The following is a 16657-nucleotide window of genomic DNA, read 5'->3' on the forward strand; positions in this document are numbered from 1 at the left end:
AATCTGCCAAGTTCTTCCTAAAGTTCAAATGAAAATTAAGTTTAAGAATAGCCAGAAAACTTTCTGAGAAAATAAGCAATAAGGCAGGCAGAGGGACCAATACACCTGCCAGTCAATACAGGATGAACAGTGTTAGCACACTGACTCGATCTAACATTATCTGAAAGCAAAAGTATTTTCCTTAACTTGTATAGTCATATAATGTAAAAAATCAATTTCCATTGGCTTTAAAATATTTAGTCATTAAAAATAACCTGTGTATTTCCATGACTACTTTATTTAATCCAAATACACTTTCATTGACCTAGAATGCCAGGTTAAATAAGTTGTGAATTGTTCAATTCAGTAATGAATTTTTGCCTAACTGCCTTATCAGTTGGCCTACAATATTTAAAAAATCACTATTTTCAAGAATCTGTTAAAGCTGTAATTTTTTTAGTGGCTAGCTGTATTAGAGACATTGACTCTGTTTACTTCCTTTCAATTCTAGACATAGGATGCCCCTGGAATAACTGCTATGAGAGATTGTTGTTTTATTTTTACTTTAGTTTTAGGAATTTAGCTGTTATCATTCCACGTCCAGTTGCTTATCATACTGACCCTGTATGTACAGGCTGTTGAACTTGAATGCAACGTGCTCATACCCTGCCCTGTGTGTTCTGGCAGACTGCTCAGTGTAGGATTTTCAGATTGCTTTCCTTAGCACTGGGGAGTCGAGAAGTGCTTTAGGAAATTTTCAATATCTGATTTTGATTTCATTTTCACAGATGCATCTTTAATTATTTAAAATCCTATGATCAAAAACTGATAGACATGCACATTCAAACTGTTAATACAATGGAGACAACTGACATGTTCCCACATTAACTCATTCTTTACAGAATTCAGAGTAAAGCTTTTCCTGCTTTATTCATGTGCTTGAACTTCTTAGAAGTGGGCTATAATTAGGAACGTTTTGATTCTGGGCTCATTTCTTTAAGTTTCTAGCTAAAGATGTGCACTGAGAGTGCTTAATGTGAGTTGGCAAACCCCTGACCTGTGCTTCCCTGTGTTTGTCTTCTGAGATATAGAAACGGAGCAACATAGCACAGTTTTCAGCTACTTAGCCCATTAGGAATTCTTTTGATTCATCTTGTCAACAGTCATTTGAAGTTCATTGCACACAACTGCAAAACAAAATAATTGCGGATATCTGAGAATGAGGCCCTTTTCCATTTGATAATATATTAACAGATGTATATGAAAGGGATGGTGACTGGTCTGCATATCACATTTGCTAAATAAAGAACATTATTGACAGGTAGGTATTTAAAAATTTCCTAGACCCTGTCCCCATGAAAATTGTCAATTATAAAATAACGTTCTCCATGTTTTACTCCAGAAAACAGCAGTGTTACACTTGAGGCGTGATACAGGCCAGATGTGCTTAGGATCCAGGAAACAACTGTTCCAGCTCTGGCTGGTGCTGGGACCTTGGGGGAAGTCACTTAATTTCTTGTAGCTTCAGTTTACCGCCCCACTTCCTTCACAGGATTGCTTTGAGAAGTTAGTTAACCAAAGTTGATTTGACAAGCATTGTATTATAAACTGTGTGTTTCTGATATATTTAGTTATAGTTACTATTTTCCTTCTTCCCCATTCTATCCATGTTTTTATGTTCTTTTTTCCCCCAAATGTTCATTCCTCAGGGCATTACACTCGAAGAGTTTGACAGATTATCTTGCGATATGATTTTAATGAGCCCTCCCTGCCAGCCATTCACAAGGTATGTGTCATAAATATTTCAGTGTTGTATTGGTCCATTTTCATGCTGCTGATAAAGACATACCTGAGAGTGGGCAATTTACAGAAGAAAGAGGTTTACTAGACTTACAGTTCCATGTGGCTAGGGAAGCCTCACAATCATGGCAGAAGGCAAGGAGGAACAAGTCACGGGCAGCAGGTAAAGAGAGAGAGGTTGTGCAGGGAAACTGCCCTTTATAGAACCATCAGATCGCATGAGACTTATTCACTGTCACAAGAACAGCACAGCAGAGACCTGCCCCCATGATTCAGTTACCTCCCACTGGGTTCGTCCCACAACACGTGGAAATTCAAGATGAGGTTTGCATGGGGACACAGCCAAACCATATCAAGTGTTGAGAAAGTGCTTTTGAAGGACTTACTAAATCAAATCATACTGTAGTGTCAAACATGGACACTCTGAAGTTTATTACCTGCATTTCATAATTTGGAATTTTTTTCATAAATCCTTTTATCTACTTATATATGTATTTATTTATTTTTACATAATAATAATTATTGGGACAGGGTCTTGCTCTGTCACTCAGGCTGCAGTGCAGTGGCATGATCACAGCTCCCTGCAGCCTCAATCTCCCAGGTTCAAGCAATCCTTCTGCCTCAGCCTCCTGAGTAGCTGGGACTAAAGGTATGTACTGCCATGCCCAGCTAATTTTTAAATTTTTTGTAGAGATGGTGTCTCACTATGTTGCATGGCTGGCCTAAAAGCCCTGGGCTCAAGCTATCCTCCCACCTTGACCTCCCAGTGTGCTGGGATTACAGGCAGAGCCACCATGCCCAGCCTCCATTCATATTTATAATTAAGCATTAATCACAAAGGAAATAGCAGTTGCTACCAGATGAGCAAATTAATTTGGTCAAAAGTAGATATGCAAGACTGTAGGATACCTCTTTTATACTTACCTAAGACACAATGTTTATTTCCAGCCCAAAGTACCTTAATTCATTTAAACTAATGAGCATTCAAGAATATCTTTCTAATACTGATTAAGCAAAGTGAATTTCCACAATAAATATTCAAGTCCTAAATTGCTTAATTATACAATTTAAAAGCTAGTTAAGCATGCACTTGTGAACTTTACATTTCTTAAAATTCATATGTACATTGAATAATTCTGACTTTTCACAGCATCATTACAATCTCTTCATTTAAAAAATTATATGTATGTATGTATATATATATTTGGCTATATGTTTCAGGAAATTATATCTTTGACCAAATCTTGACTAATTCATTTTCATTTAGATATTTTTAATAAGAGTATTTTGAATTATTTTAAATGATAATAGCAGTAGTAATCAGAGCTCTAAGTGTCTGTGTCTTACGCAGAGGATGTCATTCAATTTAACAAGCTTATGGGGTAGCCATTGCTGTTATAATGATTTTACAGATGAGAAACTGGGGCATAGAAAGGTTAACTTTCTCAAGGATATACAATTAAAGAATATCAGAGCCAAGATTTGTCAATCATTTTATATATTCCATGATTTTAAGTAGAATATCATATGTAATAGCCAGTCTAATTCAGTGAATGAATATTCTAATGCCAAATTTCCATCTAGGTTTGGATTTCTTTAAACAATTCTCTAGGAAGTGAATTTCCCAAGGATTTGTTGTTCACCTACAAGCCAGGCATTATTTTTGATGCTGTAGTTCCTGTCCCTTGGGAGCTCATAGTCTAATGGGAATAGCTGACAAATAATTATCTTATAATGTTATCTTAAATTATCTTGTAAGCTATATAATAAAAGAATGCTGAAAGTGTCACAGGAGTACAGAGGAGAAAAGGGCTTGCTGCATGCCAAGAGAAGGGAATTCTTTCAGAGGTGATGTCTGAACTGTGTCCAGAAGTAGATTAGGAGTTTATCAGAGGAGGCAGAGGCCATTCCATCTCAGGGTGGCTCTAGGCACATGCAAGAGTGTGGCCTGTGGAGTACAGTGAGCAGGATATACACAGTGGAATGCAGCTCCAGCTCTGTGAAGCCTCAGGTAATACTGCAGAGGGCCCCGTAGCTGTCCTACTCCCACCTCCCACTTGTCTTAGCACAGCTCCAGCTGCTGATTGCAGGAGTAACTGATTCTGTAGTCCTCATGTGAAAGTCTGACAGGAAAGGACGAATAAGAACGGCAGATTGCTGAGAAGTCTGTTCACATCCAGTCTAATCCCATAGCTGAACCTCAGATCCACTGATGGTTTTGATTCTGCCATCAGGTGTGAGGAAACTGACCAGTGATGCCAAGTAACTTATTTAAGACTCTGAAGATAAATAGCATGCTTTTTTTTAAATTATACTTTACATGTGCACAACGTGCAGGTTTGTTACATATGTATACATGTGCCGTGTTGGTGTGCTGCAGCCATTAACTCGTCATTTACATTAGGTGTATCTCCTAATGCTATCCCTCCCCACTTTCCCCCACCCCACAACAGGCCCCAGTGTGTGATGTTCCCCTTCCTGTGTCCATGTGTTCTCATTGTTCAATTCCCACCTATGAGTGAGAACATGCGGTGTTTGTTTTTTTTGTCCTTGCGATAGTTTGCGTAGAATGATGGTTTCCAGCTTCATCCATGTCCCTACAAAGGACATGAACTCATCCTTTTTTATGGCTGCATAGTATTCCATGGTGTATATGTGCCACATTTTTTTAATCCAGTCTATCATTGTTGGACATTTGGGTTGGTTCCAAGTCTTTGGTATTGTGAATAGTGCCGCAATAAACATACGTGTGCATGTGTCTTTATAGCAGGGTGATTTATAATCCTTTGGGTATATACCCAGTAATGGGATGGCTGGGTCGAATGGTATATCTAGTTCTAGATCCCTGAGGAATCGCCACACTGACTTCCACAATGGTTGAACTAGTTTACAGTCCCACCAACAGTGTAAAAGTGTTCCTATTTCTCCACATCCTCTCCAGCACTTGTTTCCTGACTTTTTAATGATGGCCATTCTAACTGGTGTGAGATGGTATCTCATTGTGGTTTTGATTTGCATCTCTCTGATGGCCAGTGATGATGAGCATTTTGTCATGTGTCTTTTGGCTGCATAAATGTCTTCTTTTGAGAAGTGTCTGTTCATGTCCTTCGCCCACTTTTTGATGGGGTTGTTTGTTTTTTTCTTGTAAATTTGTTTGAGTTCATTGTAGATTCTGGATATTAGCCCTTTGTCAGATGAGTAGATTGCAAAAATTTTCTCCCATTCTGTAGGTTGCCTGTGCACTCTGATGGTGGTTTCTTTTGCTGTGCAGAAGCTCTTTAGTTTAATTAGATCCCATTCCTCAATTTTGGCTTTTGTTGCCATTGCTTTTGGTGTTTTAGACATGAAGTCCTTGCCCATGCTTATGTCCTGAATGGTATTGCCTAGGTTTTCTTCTAGGGTTTTTATGGTTTTAGGTCTAACATGTAAGTCTTTAATCCATCTTGAATTAATTTTTGTCTAAGGTGTAAGGAAGGGATCCAGTTTCAGCTTTCTACATATGGCTAGCCAGTTTTCCCAGCACCATTTATTAACTAGGGAATCCTTTCCCCATTTCTTGTTTTTGTCAGGTTTGTCAAAGATCAGATAGTTGTAGATATGTGGCATTATTTCTGAGGGCTCTGTTCTGTTCCATTTGTCTATATCTCTGTTTTGGTACCAGTACCATGCTGTTTTGGTTACTGTAGCCTTGTAGTATAGTTTGAAGTCAGGTAGCATGATGCCGCCAGCTTTGTTCTTTTGGGTTAGGATTGACTTGGCAATGCGGGCTCTTTTTTGGTTCCATATGAACTTTAAAGTGGTTTTTTCCAATTCTGTGAAGAAAGTCATTGGTAGCTTGATGGAGATGGCATTGAATCTATAAATTGCCTTGGGCGGTATGGGCATTTTCATGATATTGATTCTTCCTACCCATGAGCATGGAATGTTCTTTCATTTGTTTGTATCCTCTTTTATTTCATGGAGCAGTGGTTTGTAGATCTCCTTCAAGAGGTCCTTCATGTCCCTTGTAAGTTGGATTCCTAGGTATTTTACTCTCTTTGAAGCAATTGTGAATGGGAGTTCACTCATGATTTGGCTCTCTGTTTGTCTGTTATTGGTGTATAAGAATGCTTGTGGTTTTTGCACATTGATTTTGTATCCTGAGACTTTGCTGAAGTTGCTTATCAGGTTAAGGAGATTTTGGGCTGAGACGATGGGGTTTTCTAGATATACAATCATGTCATCTGCAAACAGGGACAATTTGACTTCCTCTTTTCCTAATTGAATACCCTGTATTTCCTTCTCCTGCCTGATTGCCCTGGCCAGAACTTCCAACACTATGTTGAATAGGAGTGGTGAGAGAGGGCATCCCTGTCTTGTGCCAGTTTTCAAAGGGAGTGCTTCCAGTTTTTGCCCATTCAGTATGATATTGGCTGTGGGTTTGTCATAGATAGCTCTTATTATTTTGAGATACATCCCATCAATACCTAATTTATTGAGAGTTTTTAGCATGAAGGTTGTTGAATTTTGTCAAAGGCCTTTTCTGCATCTATTGAGATAATCATGTGGTTTTTGTCTTTGGTTCTGTTTATATGCTGGAGTATGTTTATTGATTTGCGTTTGTTGAACCAGCCTTGCATCCCAGGGATGAAGCCGACTTGATCGTGGTGAATAAGCTTTTTGATGTGCTGCTGGATTCGGTTTGCCAGTATTTTATTGAGGATTTTTGCATCGTTGTTCATCAGGGATATTGGTCTAAAATTCTCTTTTTTGGTTGTGTCTCTGCCAGGCTTTGGTATCAGGATGATGCTGGCCTCATAAAATGAGTTAGGGAGGATTCCCTCTTTTTCTATTGATTGGAATAGTTTCAGAAGGAATGGTACCAGCTCCTCTTTGTACCTCTGGTAGAATTTGGCTGTGAATCCATCTTGTCCTGGACTCTTTTTGGTTGGTAAGCTATTAATTATTGCCTGAATTTCAAAGCCTGTTAGTGGTCTATTCAGAGATTCAACTTCTTCCTGGTTTAGTCTTGGGAGGGTGTATGTGTCGAGGAATTTATCCATTTCTTCTAGATTTTCTAGTTTATTTGCGTAGAGGTGTTTATAGTATTCTCTGATGGTGGTTTGTATTTCTGTGGGATCGGTGATGATATCCCCTTTATCATTTTTTATTGCGTGTATTTGATCCTTCTCTCTTTTCTTCTTTATTGGTCTTGCTAGTGGTCTATCAATTTTGTTGATCTTTTCAAAAAACCAGCTCCTGGATTCATTGATTTTTTGAAGGGTTTTTTGTGTCTCTATTTCCTTCAGTTCTGCTCTGATCTTAGTTATTTCTTGCCTTCTGATAGCTTTTGAACATGTTTGCCCTTGCTTCTCTAGTTCTTTTAATTGTGATGTTAGGGTGTCAGTTTTGGATCTTTCCTGCTTTCTCTTGTGGGCATTTAGTGCTGTAAATTTCCCTCTACACACGTTTTTGAACGCTGGTCCTCTGCTCCTGCTGCTCAGGCTCAATTCAAGTCTTCATTTCTGCTTTTTCTTTGGTCATGTTGTGAATCTTACTTGTAGGATCTATTTGCTAGCCCAAATACTGCCTGTTTACATGACTTGTTTTGACCCTAGTTACTCTAACCAAGTTGCTCCTCCTGCTTATAGAATCTAGACTTCAGCTTAAGTCTCTCCTATTTACTTTGGACAAAATTGTGTTAGTTTTATCTACTGCTTTGATTGGCTTAGATTGCCCACCAGTGCCATTAGCTTCAGGTTGCTGCTCCATTCAGCAGCTCATTCATCTCAACTCTGGTTATATCACCAAGGGGAGAGCAAAAAGTGTAGTCAGCCAGCACATTTGTGTGTGTTTTCCTAAACAAAGTGATTTTAAGAGAGCAGTTGGTTTTATTCTGCATTGACTTCTTGTTCTTTTTTGATTAATGTAAGTCATTTGTCATATTGTTTTATAAAGATAAATTTTAAGTGTACTTATTATATATGTAAGGATTTTTTTCTGTTAAACCTCTGCCTTCCAGGTTCAAGTGATTCTTGTGCCTCAGCCTCCTGAGTAGGTGGGATTACAGGTGTGCCCCACCACGCCCGGCTAATTTTTGCATTTTTAATAGAGATGGAGTTCTGCCATTTTGACCAGGCTGGTCTGGAACTCCCGGGCTCAAGTGTTCTGCCCACCTCAGCCTTCCGAAGTGCTGGGATTACAGATGTGAGCCATCACGCTTGGCCTAATTTTTGTATTTTTAGTAGAGATGGGGTTTCACCATGTCGGCCAGGCTGGTCCTGAACTCCTGGCCTCAAGTGATCCACCTGCCTAACCTCCCAAAGTGCTGGGATTACAGGCGTGAGCCTCTGCGCCTGGACCCCTTTTTTCTTTTTAAATGAATAAATGTATTTCCTTCTCTGTAACAAGAAAGATGACCCTATTTTTTGTAGGGACCAACTTATTTTTATTCTCTGTTTTGACTTAAAAAATGATTTGACATCTTTTTATCAGATTCTTGATAAACTTCCTGTGTGTGTGTGTTTTTTTACCCCTTTAGGATTGGCCGGCAGGGTGATATGACTGATTCAAGGACGAATAGCTTCTTATATATTCTAGATATTCTCCCAAGGTAAAAACTTATGTTCCTGTACAAGCTTACCTTTAATTTGAAACTCCAGGTCTGGAAGAATGTGATGTTTGTCATTTTGTAGAGGATAGCCATTTATACATGCTCCCTTGAGATATTGGGTATGTCATTTATCTTCTTCTACCACGACTAATAGAGTAACTGCAAATGTTTCACAATTCCATGCTTGCCGCCACAGTGAGTGACAGGGAATCACAGCCTACTAGCTAGATTCTACTGCCTCTGCTCATAGTGTTGATGCAGATGGTGCTAATGTTAGTGAATGCTGTTACCAATGGCCTGGAAATATGTGCAAACCCTTAAAGCCACCCTTCTGTGTGAGTAGCAGCCCTTTCAGTTGTCACCACAGAGGCTCTGTGTGAACCCATGTTTGACATAAACTCCAATGGAAATCAACATTTCAGATGTTAACTTTATCAAGTAGGCTGTGTTTAAGGGAAAAATGAATAGAATATAAGTTGTCTCCAGCCTTATAAAATTCCATTTTAAAAAGAGTTCAGAAAATTGCTTACCTTATATTTCCCACAAGTAATGATTTTCTTTACTTTTTCTTCTTAGTAAGGAGATATTTAGAATTCCATTTGTTTGTTTTTTTTTAGATTACAAAAATTACCAAAGTATATTCTTTTGGAGAATGTTAAAGGTTTTGAAGTATCTTCTACAAGGTAAAAAAATGTATTTGTCTTGCATACATCTTAGACTTGGTATATCTTATAGTAGGAACTGTTGTGAAATAAAAATCTTAAAAACCAGTGCATACATTCTGACATTTTATATATTAAATGTTTTATTCATCAATATTGATTTTGACTAATAATGTAAAGTATTACAAAGTTTTGTTCAACCGATTCTCTTCTATTTTGATATTTTTGAATTTTTCTAGAGTAAGTGGTTGGTAAGAATGGCATTTCTCAATTTTAGTCATTTATATTGGTGCTTATTTCTGTGGAAGTAGAAATGTTTTCAGTAAGAATTGGTCCTGTTGACAAGTATTTTCTGCCCTACAGTTGGATGCAGGAGGAATCCCTGTGTCGGGGTTCTTTCAGATGGTGGCTCAGCTGGAGAGAAAGCATCCACCCGAGTTCTTGAGTCAGCTGCTGTCTGTAACAGTGCTCCTATCTGACTGGCCACCTTGAAGATAAAGTTCTAGTTCCCATGGCAGATTGATCATCACTAGATTAGCAATTCTAAGTTTCATCAGTTTGGATAATTTATCTGGCAGCTTTTTTTATTTGTAATAAAGAATTATCTGTATCTTTTGATTCAATATTATTTCTCAGGTGCTGAACTCAGTAAAAACGTAGGGTCATTATCTTTCTAAACAAGTGAAGTTACAGTTTTCACTTAAAATGAGGTTTTGTGGGCCGGACGTGGTGGCTCATGCCTGTAATCCAGCACTTTGGGAGGCCGAGGCGGGTGGATCATGAGGTCAGGAGTTCAAGACCAGCCGGCCAAGATGGTGAAACCCCGCCTCTACTAAAAATACAAAAAAATTAGCTGGGCATGGTGGTGTGTGCCTGGAATCCCAGCTACTCAGGAGACTGAGGCAGAGAATTGCTTGAACCCGGGAGGCGGAGGATGCAGTGAGCCGAGATTGCACCATTGCATTCCAGTCTGGGCGACAGAGTGAGACTCTGTCTCAAAAAAAAACGAAAAAACAAGAAAACAAACAAAAAAACCCCAGTTTTTGTGTACGTTCTTTAAATAAGAACCCCCTTTCCAAGTAAAGAATTAAAGCTTTTTTTTTTTTCTTTTTAGAGACCTCTTGATACAAACAATAGAAAATTGTGGCTTTCAGTACCAAGAGTTTCTATTATCTCCAACCTCTGTAGGTACCACAGTTATAAATGCTTATATAAATTATAATTTAAAGGCTTTTTTTCCCAAAGAGAATTTGATTCGATAAGCAGAATGGCTTTATGTTGGATAATATTATATGTAAACTCTGAAAATAGTTTAGATTATGGGTCTTCCTTCCCACAGAATTTAGTGCATGCATATAAATTCATTCATACTTATTTTATGAAAAAAATTATATAGCTTGAAAGAGAGACTATATTTCTCTTTTAGAGAGCAAAGGATAGCATATTTTGAAAATATGTCAAGTTTGGTATTTCCAAACTCGGTGTTAATAATGTTAATAATTAATAATGTTAATGTTTCAAAATAATCCAAAATAGAAAACAAAATAAACATGTAGTAACTTTCTAATTACTGCTTTGGGGACATAACATTAAGTTGAAAACACTGCTTCCATTTCATGGATAAGAAATTTAAGTAATTGATCATGATAAGACAAGTTATTTGACAGATTTGAATTTTGCAAGTGTTGCTGTCAGCTTTTTGTTATTGTTCTTGTTAGTTTCTTGTAATCTTTAGCCATATTATATTGTTCTTTGCCCAGAAATTAATAGAAAACCCATTACAAAAATTCAAGATACAAGCTGTGGAAATTGGCAACGTATTTGATCTCTTTAAATGTATTTCATATTTATTGCCTTTTAGCTTGTAAAACACAGCGAATCATCCTTTTTTAACAAAATGAGGTAATAAATAGCCAAGAATAACTATATTTGAATTTTTAAATTATTACTATATTATCAATAATGAATGTAAAAATATCTATACTACGTCTTAGCTGGGAAATATAAAATGGAAGTGACTTGTAGATATATTTGTCAGCATCAATCTTTAACTCATTCAAATAATAGTACAAAGTAGCAACTTAATAGTTTAGAATATACTACAATGGAGTCTTCTACAAATCCATAGCAAATTTTGCTCTGGTAGAAGCTAAATGTAGGCTCGTATGAGTTTTTTGTTGTTGTTGTTTAACTTGGTGCTAAAGTTAGTGCTGCTGTCTCTGATTTTCTAGAGTAACTAACTGCTTTGCTTTGCTTACAGCTTGGCATTCCAAATTCAAGGCTACGATATTTTCTTATTGCAAAGCTTCAGTCAGAGCCATTACCTTTTCAAGCCCCTGGTCAGGTATTATTATTGGAATTTTGTTATGAGTATTATGGCTTATTTATTATAAATATGTATTAGTCTGCTAATTTATTTTCAAGAACTACTTTGTGTAGGTGTCTCTGTGTCCTATAGAATCTGAAGTATAGACCATGCCCTAGGTCCATCTTCAAGACCGTTTTCCTCTTGCCACTTTTATTGTTTTAAAACAAAAACAAACAATTTTTCTTTTCCTCATTAGAAAACAAATGAGTTAAAAAACTTATCATTAGTATTGTTATCTTCCTCCTTCCCCCATAATTTCCCTTTTGCCTGTAGACTATTTTGCATTTATCATTTTATCCTTCCCATAGAAGCTATTGGTTACTTTTGATAAAATTTATTATTTTTTCTTAAAAGTGGCTTACAAATATTTTAACACATGGGTTGCATTTTCTTTAAAGCCAGTGCTATTTAGCTTAATTGATTAAAATATAGTAATGATTAGTACAAGCTAGAATAAAATGCTTAATTGCTACAGATAGAATCTCTAATTATGTCAGCAGTTTTACGTGCTTAGGTCAAAAAATGGGGATGGATAACTGAATTTCAAAATTTCAGCGAAACTCTCCTTAACTGTCATAGGTAAGGACACAAAAGTCACGTCTACTAATAAGGGATTGGTAGTGTCAACTCAATCCCTTTATAAAATAATCCTAATATTGCTCCCTTTCCATAGTAGCCAATTCCAATGTAAAGTTAATATACCTTATACTTTATATTACGTTAATATTAACTTCATAGACTGACTTCAAAGACTTCATTATTAAAAATTCCTGGAATGGTTTTCCTTTTACAAAATAGGACTTTATACCTGGTTATATGTTTTGCAGAAGCAAGTTTTTCCCATGGGACTCATGAGTAGAAATAATCCTTCGCAGTGAAAATCGCTTTTCTTTTTTTAATTGCTGTTTTTCCTTTAGACCATAGCTATGTTTTGGTTTTTCATTTTTAATGAAGGAGTATGGCAAAACTTGATTCGAAACATGTTTTCTGGAAATGTTAGTCTTGCTTTCTAAACTTCTTTTCCAAATAGGCTACAAATATGATTTATCTATATTCAGTATATACTTTCTGTTAGTTTATTGAATGTTTTTATTAATAAATACCGTAAACACTAATCCATGAAATAAATCATCTGTAACGAGATGACAATATAGCTGTATGGTTAATAACTTGTAATAACTTTTACAAATACAAGTAAACCACAATTTCTATCTTTTAATGGCAACCCCGTAAAGACTAAATGAGGTTTTTTTCATAATGTTGACTGGACATTATTAATTTCTCTTATTTTTAATGAAACTTTTCACAATTTGTGTATTTTTATGTAATGCCAGGTACTGATGGAGTTCCCCAAAATTGAATCTGTACATCCACAAAAATATGCGATGGATGTAGAAAATAAAATTCAAGAAAAGAACATTGAACCAAATATTAGCTTTGATAGCAGCATGCAGTGTTCTGGAAAAGATGCCATTCTTTTTAAGCTTGAAACTGCAGAAGAAATTCACAGGAAAAATCAACAAGATAGTGATCTCTCCGTGAAAATGCTAAAAGATTTTCTTGAAGATGACACTGACATGAACCAGTATCTTTTACCACCAAAGTCATTGCTGCGATATGCTCTTCTATTAGATATTGTTCAGCCCACTTGTAGAAGGTCCGTGTGCTTTACCAAAGGGTAGGTTTTAAAGATCTATTCATCCTGTATCCAAAATAACCAGGTTTTTTAAAGCTGTTGTTTCTTTAAGTTCTTCTAAAAACAAGGAGCATTTTATAAAATGTTTTTGCTAGAATGATGTATTTTCCCTTAATTGCCTGCTTCATGTTCCAATAGAACACAAGTAAAAATTCCGTTTGGCAGAACATTATGTGCACCACCCACAAAAGTGCTCATAAAAGACAATGTCATTTGTTTGGTGACCTTCATAGGAACTTAAATACCCATAGTAGAAACATGGTTTCTGTAGACTATTGCTTGCTAATTCTTTAGCACTTCTGTGGCACATCATACCTCAAAGAATTGTGTTCACTCTTATGATCAATGTATAATAAGAAATTAAATTTTAAACTAAAGAAGTAATATTGAGTTATCTGGAGAATATTAGGGTAACTTTTAAATTTAAATTTTTTTCAGGTTTTTACATAAATAATATATGCCCATGGTTTCCAATTCAAAAGATAACTAAGATTCTAAGACTCCCTTCCATTTCTGTCTCTTGACCATTCAGTTCTTCTCCCCACATTCAACCAATGATATCAGTTTACTGTATAATCTTCCAGAGGTATTGTATCTGAAAGTGTATTTAAATATCCATGTATATTTTATCCCCCTTTATAAGTAAATGGCAGGATACTATATATATGCCCCTTTTTTCACTGCACAATATAAATAGAATATCATCGCATATCAGTACTTAAAGGACTTTCTGTTTTCATGGTATAGGTATATTCTGTAATTTACTTTACTGGTTACCTATTCATGAACATTTAGAGGGCTTCCTTTGGGTTATTTCTTTAACATTTAATACATTTCTTAGTAATTTTTTTAAACCTAGAAAGGGGAAAAATTAGACCTTTTTAAGAAAAATTTTGGCCGGGCACGGTGGCTGATGCCTGTAATCCCAACACTTGGGGAGGCTGAGGCAGGTAGATCACCTGAGGTCAGGAGTTTGAGACTAGCCTGGTCAACAGGGTGAAACCCTGTCTGTACGAAGACTACAAAAATTGGCCAGGCATGGTGGTGGGCGCCTGCAGTCCCAGCTACTTGGGAGACTGAGGCAGGAGAATTGCTTGAATCTGGGGGGCAGAGGTTGCAGTGAGTTGAGATCATACCCCTGCACTCCAACGTGGGCGACAGAGTGAGACTCTTGTCTCAAAAAAAAAAAAAAGAAAAATTTTGCCAAGGATCTCTATCTCTGCTTTCTGAATGCTACTCAACCTCATTTGATAGGTAGTTGTATGATTTGTCAATTCAGGCTTTCTATTCTTACCTTCTAGGCTGTTAATATCTTGTATGATACACTGTACCCCAATAGAACCATACCAGAGTCATTCTGACTTTATTATACTCTGCCCTCGTACTTCAGGGGAAAGGGTTTATTGCTTTCCGTTACCTTGAAAGACTTCACTGGGCTGTTGTCAGTTACTAAGTTCAATAGGTTCTGTTTAGGACTCTCATAAAATAAGACTTAGCAATTTTGTAATAAAAAACAACCTTGAAATTCTTTTCTAATTATGAAGATGGCATAAAAGAAGCCTGATTGTAAAATTTATTTTGGTATAGATACTATGTGTATATACACACATATTTGTATGTGTAATATATATGAAAAAGACAGTTTGAAAAAAATTATTTTTTTCCTGGTTTGACTTTTTCCCTCTAATTCTTATTTTAAACTGTTTTCTTTGTGAAAAAGAAATAATGCTAATATGTGAATGGCCAGCTTGACAATAATCTTAGAGAGAGAAATACTGCTAATGACTTGCATTTCTGAAGTGTTTTGTACTTTCTATGCAATTTTTATATAATGGTCTGATTGTTGTGTGAAAGTGATCATAAAATCGTACTGTGTTAAATGACAAGCAGACATAGGCTCAGTGTCGCTGTGTTTGCTGTGGTGTTAGAGAGCAGGGTGGTGGGTTCCTGAGAGGAAATGATGGTTCAGGCATGATAAAAATGGCAGTGATTTCTTTTCACCTATACAACATTTAGGTTAATGTGGCAAGGGAGCCAATATTGAATTATATTTGAATATAAAGTGCATCCTTTCCAGTGATGAACATTCAAGACAGGACAATTAATAAAAAGAAATGACAATTTATAGTTCATCATTCAGTGGTATTTACTCAACTCAAAAAACTGTGCCAGGTTTCATTTCTGAGACATTTATTATTTATTATTATTATCATTTTTTTGAGACAGAGTCTCACTCTGTTGCCCAGGCTGGAGTGCAGTGGTGTGATCTCGGCTCACTACAACCTCCGCCTCCCAGGTTCAAGAGATTCTCCTACCTCAGCCTCCTGACGTAGGCACGCACCACCACGCCTGGCTAATTTTTTTTATATTTTTAGTAGAGACGGGATTTCACCATGTTGGCCAGGCTGACCTCAAACTTCTGACCTCAGGTGATCCACCCGCCTGGGCCTCCCAAAGTGCTGGGATTACAGGCATTAGCCACTGTGCCCAGCCCATTTATGAGACATTTAAATGGAACTATATTATGTCTTTTACCTAGTAATTTTTTACCTACAAAGGATATTTATGTGACATTATTCAAGATATTTCAGAAGGATGTAACTGTGTAGATTAATTCATTCAATAAATATTTAAGAAATTTAGCATTAACACATACATCAGGTGCCGCATAATAGTTGTGTTGATTTTTCAGATATGGAAGCTACATAGAAGGGACAGGGTCTGTGTTACAGACTGCAGAGGATGTGCAGGTACTATGCATGTTTTAAAGCTAAAACACTTTAAAATTTTTAACTAAAGTTGTTTAATACTTTGAGAACATTGAAATAATTTTATGCATTCATCTGGCCATGAATATATATTTTATTCATTCATAAGTATATTCATATATATAATATTTTATTACTGTTGAATAAATCTTTTTCTTGTTGCTCTGCATGAGCATATGCACAAGGAATGTTTTATGTTTTTCTTTTTCTTATTTTTACCTTCTGCTTTTCTTTTATTCCATAAATAGTAAGTTGAAACTCAGCCTACAATAGTTAATGTTCTCTAAAATGTTGTACAAACATCTTAATATTGGAGCCCTCTTTGCAGCACACACTATAAAACTTCCTTTTAAGGAAAAAAAAAATCTTGGCAATGTGCTTTATGAATACTTCAGTTGTTAACTCTTCATGGTGTCATAGTTGAATACAAGTCTAATATATAGCAAGTTTTATATTTTTTTGAATAATTTTAAAGTGAGATCACATTATCTTTTATACTGATTCAAACTTTTAACTACTAATAAAATTTACCCATGGTAAAAATTCTGTTATAGGCAATTGAATGTCTGGATTTGAGAAGTTATATTTGCTTAATATATTTAATCATTTTAAGGAAGTATCTTGATGAAACTGAGTATAAAAAAATAAAAGTTTTAATGATTCTCCTGTTTTATTGTAAAATTGACTTCGTTATTTTGTCAAGCTTCTTTTGCATTTTTCACTATATTTCTTTTATATTGTCATTTATTGCTTATACTCTTATGATTTTGTTTTAAGGGCTCAGAAATGACA

General features: G+C 36.1%; 1 protein-coding gene across 7 annotated transcripts in view; it reads left to right on the plus strand.

Moving 5' to 3' along the window:
- TRDMT1 (tRNA aspartic acid methyltransferase 1) overlaps nucleotides 1–16657 on the plus strand; it is a 61456-nt gene that overhangs the window by 33944 nt on the left and 10855 nt on the right. For 5 of the 7 annotated variants that reach the window (XM_003257684.3, XM_030819242.1, XM_030819246.1 and 2 more), the window contains 7 exons: nucleotides 1689–1765; nucleotides 8300–8371; nucleotides 8989–9054; nucleotides 10148–10217; nucleotides 11294–11377; nucleotides 12736–13079; nucleotides 15790–15847. In XM_003257684.3, coding sequence (XP_003257732.1) covers nucleotides 1689–1765; nucleotides 8300–8371; nucleotides 8989–9054; nucleotides 10148–10217; nucleotides 11294–11377; nucleotides 12736–13079; nucleotides 15790–15847 — 771 coding nt within the window. Of the gene's footprint in view, nucleotides 1–1101; nucleotides 1301–1688; nucleotides 1766–8299; nucleotides 8372–8988; nucleotides 9055–10147; nucleotides 10218–11293; nucleotides 11378–12735; nucleotides 13080–15789; nucleotides 15848–16657 lie in introns of those variants that run through there. The other 2 variants (XM_030819245.1, XM_030819241.1) reach the window with 2 other exon arrangements.

This window comes from Nomascus leucogenys, chromosome 9 (assembly GCF_006542625.1).
Source record: "Nomascus leucogenys isolate Asia chromosome 9, Asia_NLE_v1, whole genome shotgun sequence".
NCBI classification, from domain to species: domain Eukaryota; kingdom Metazoa; phylum Chordata; class Mammalia; order Primates; family Hylobatidae; genus Nomascus; species Nomascus leucogenys.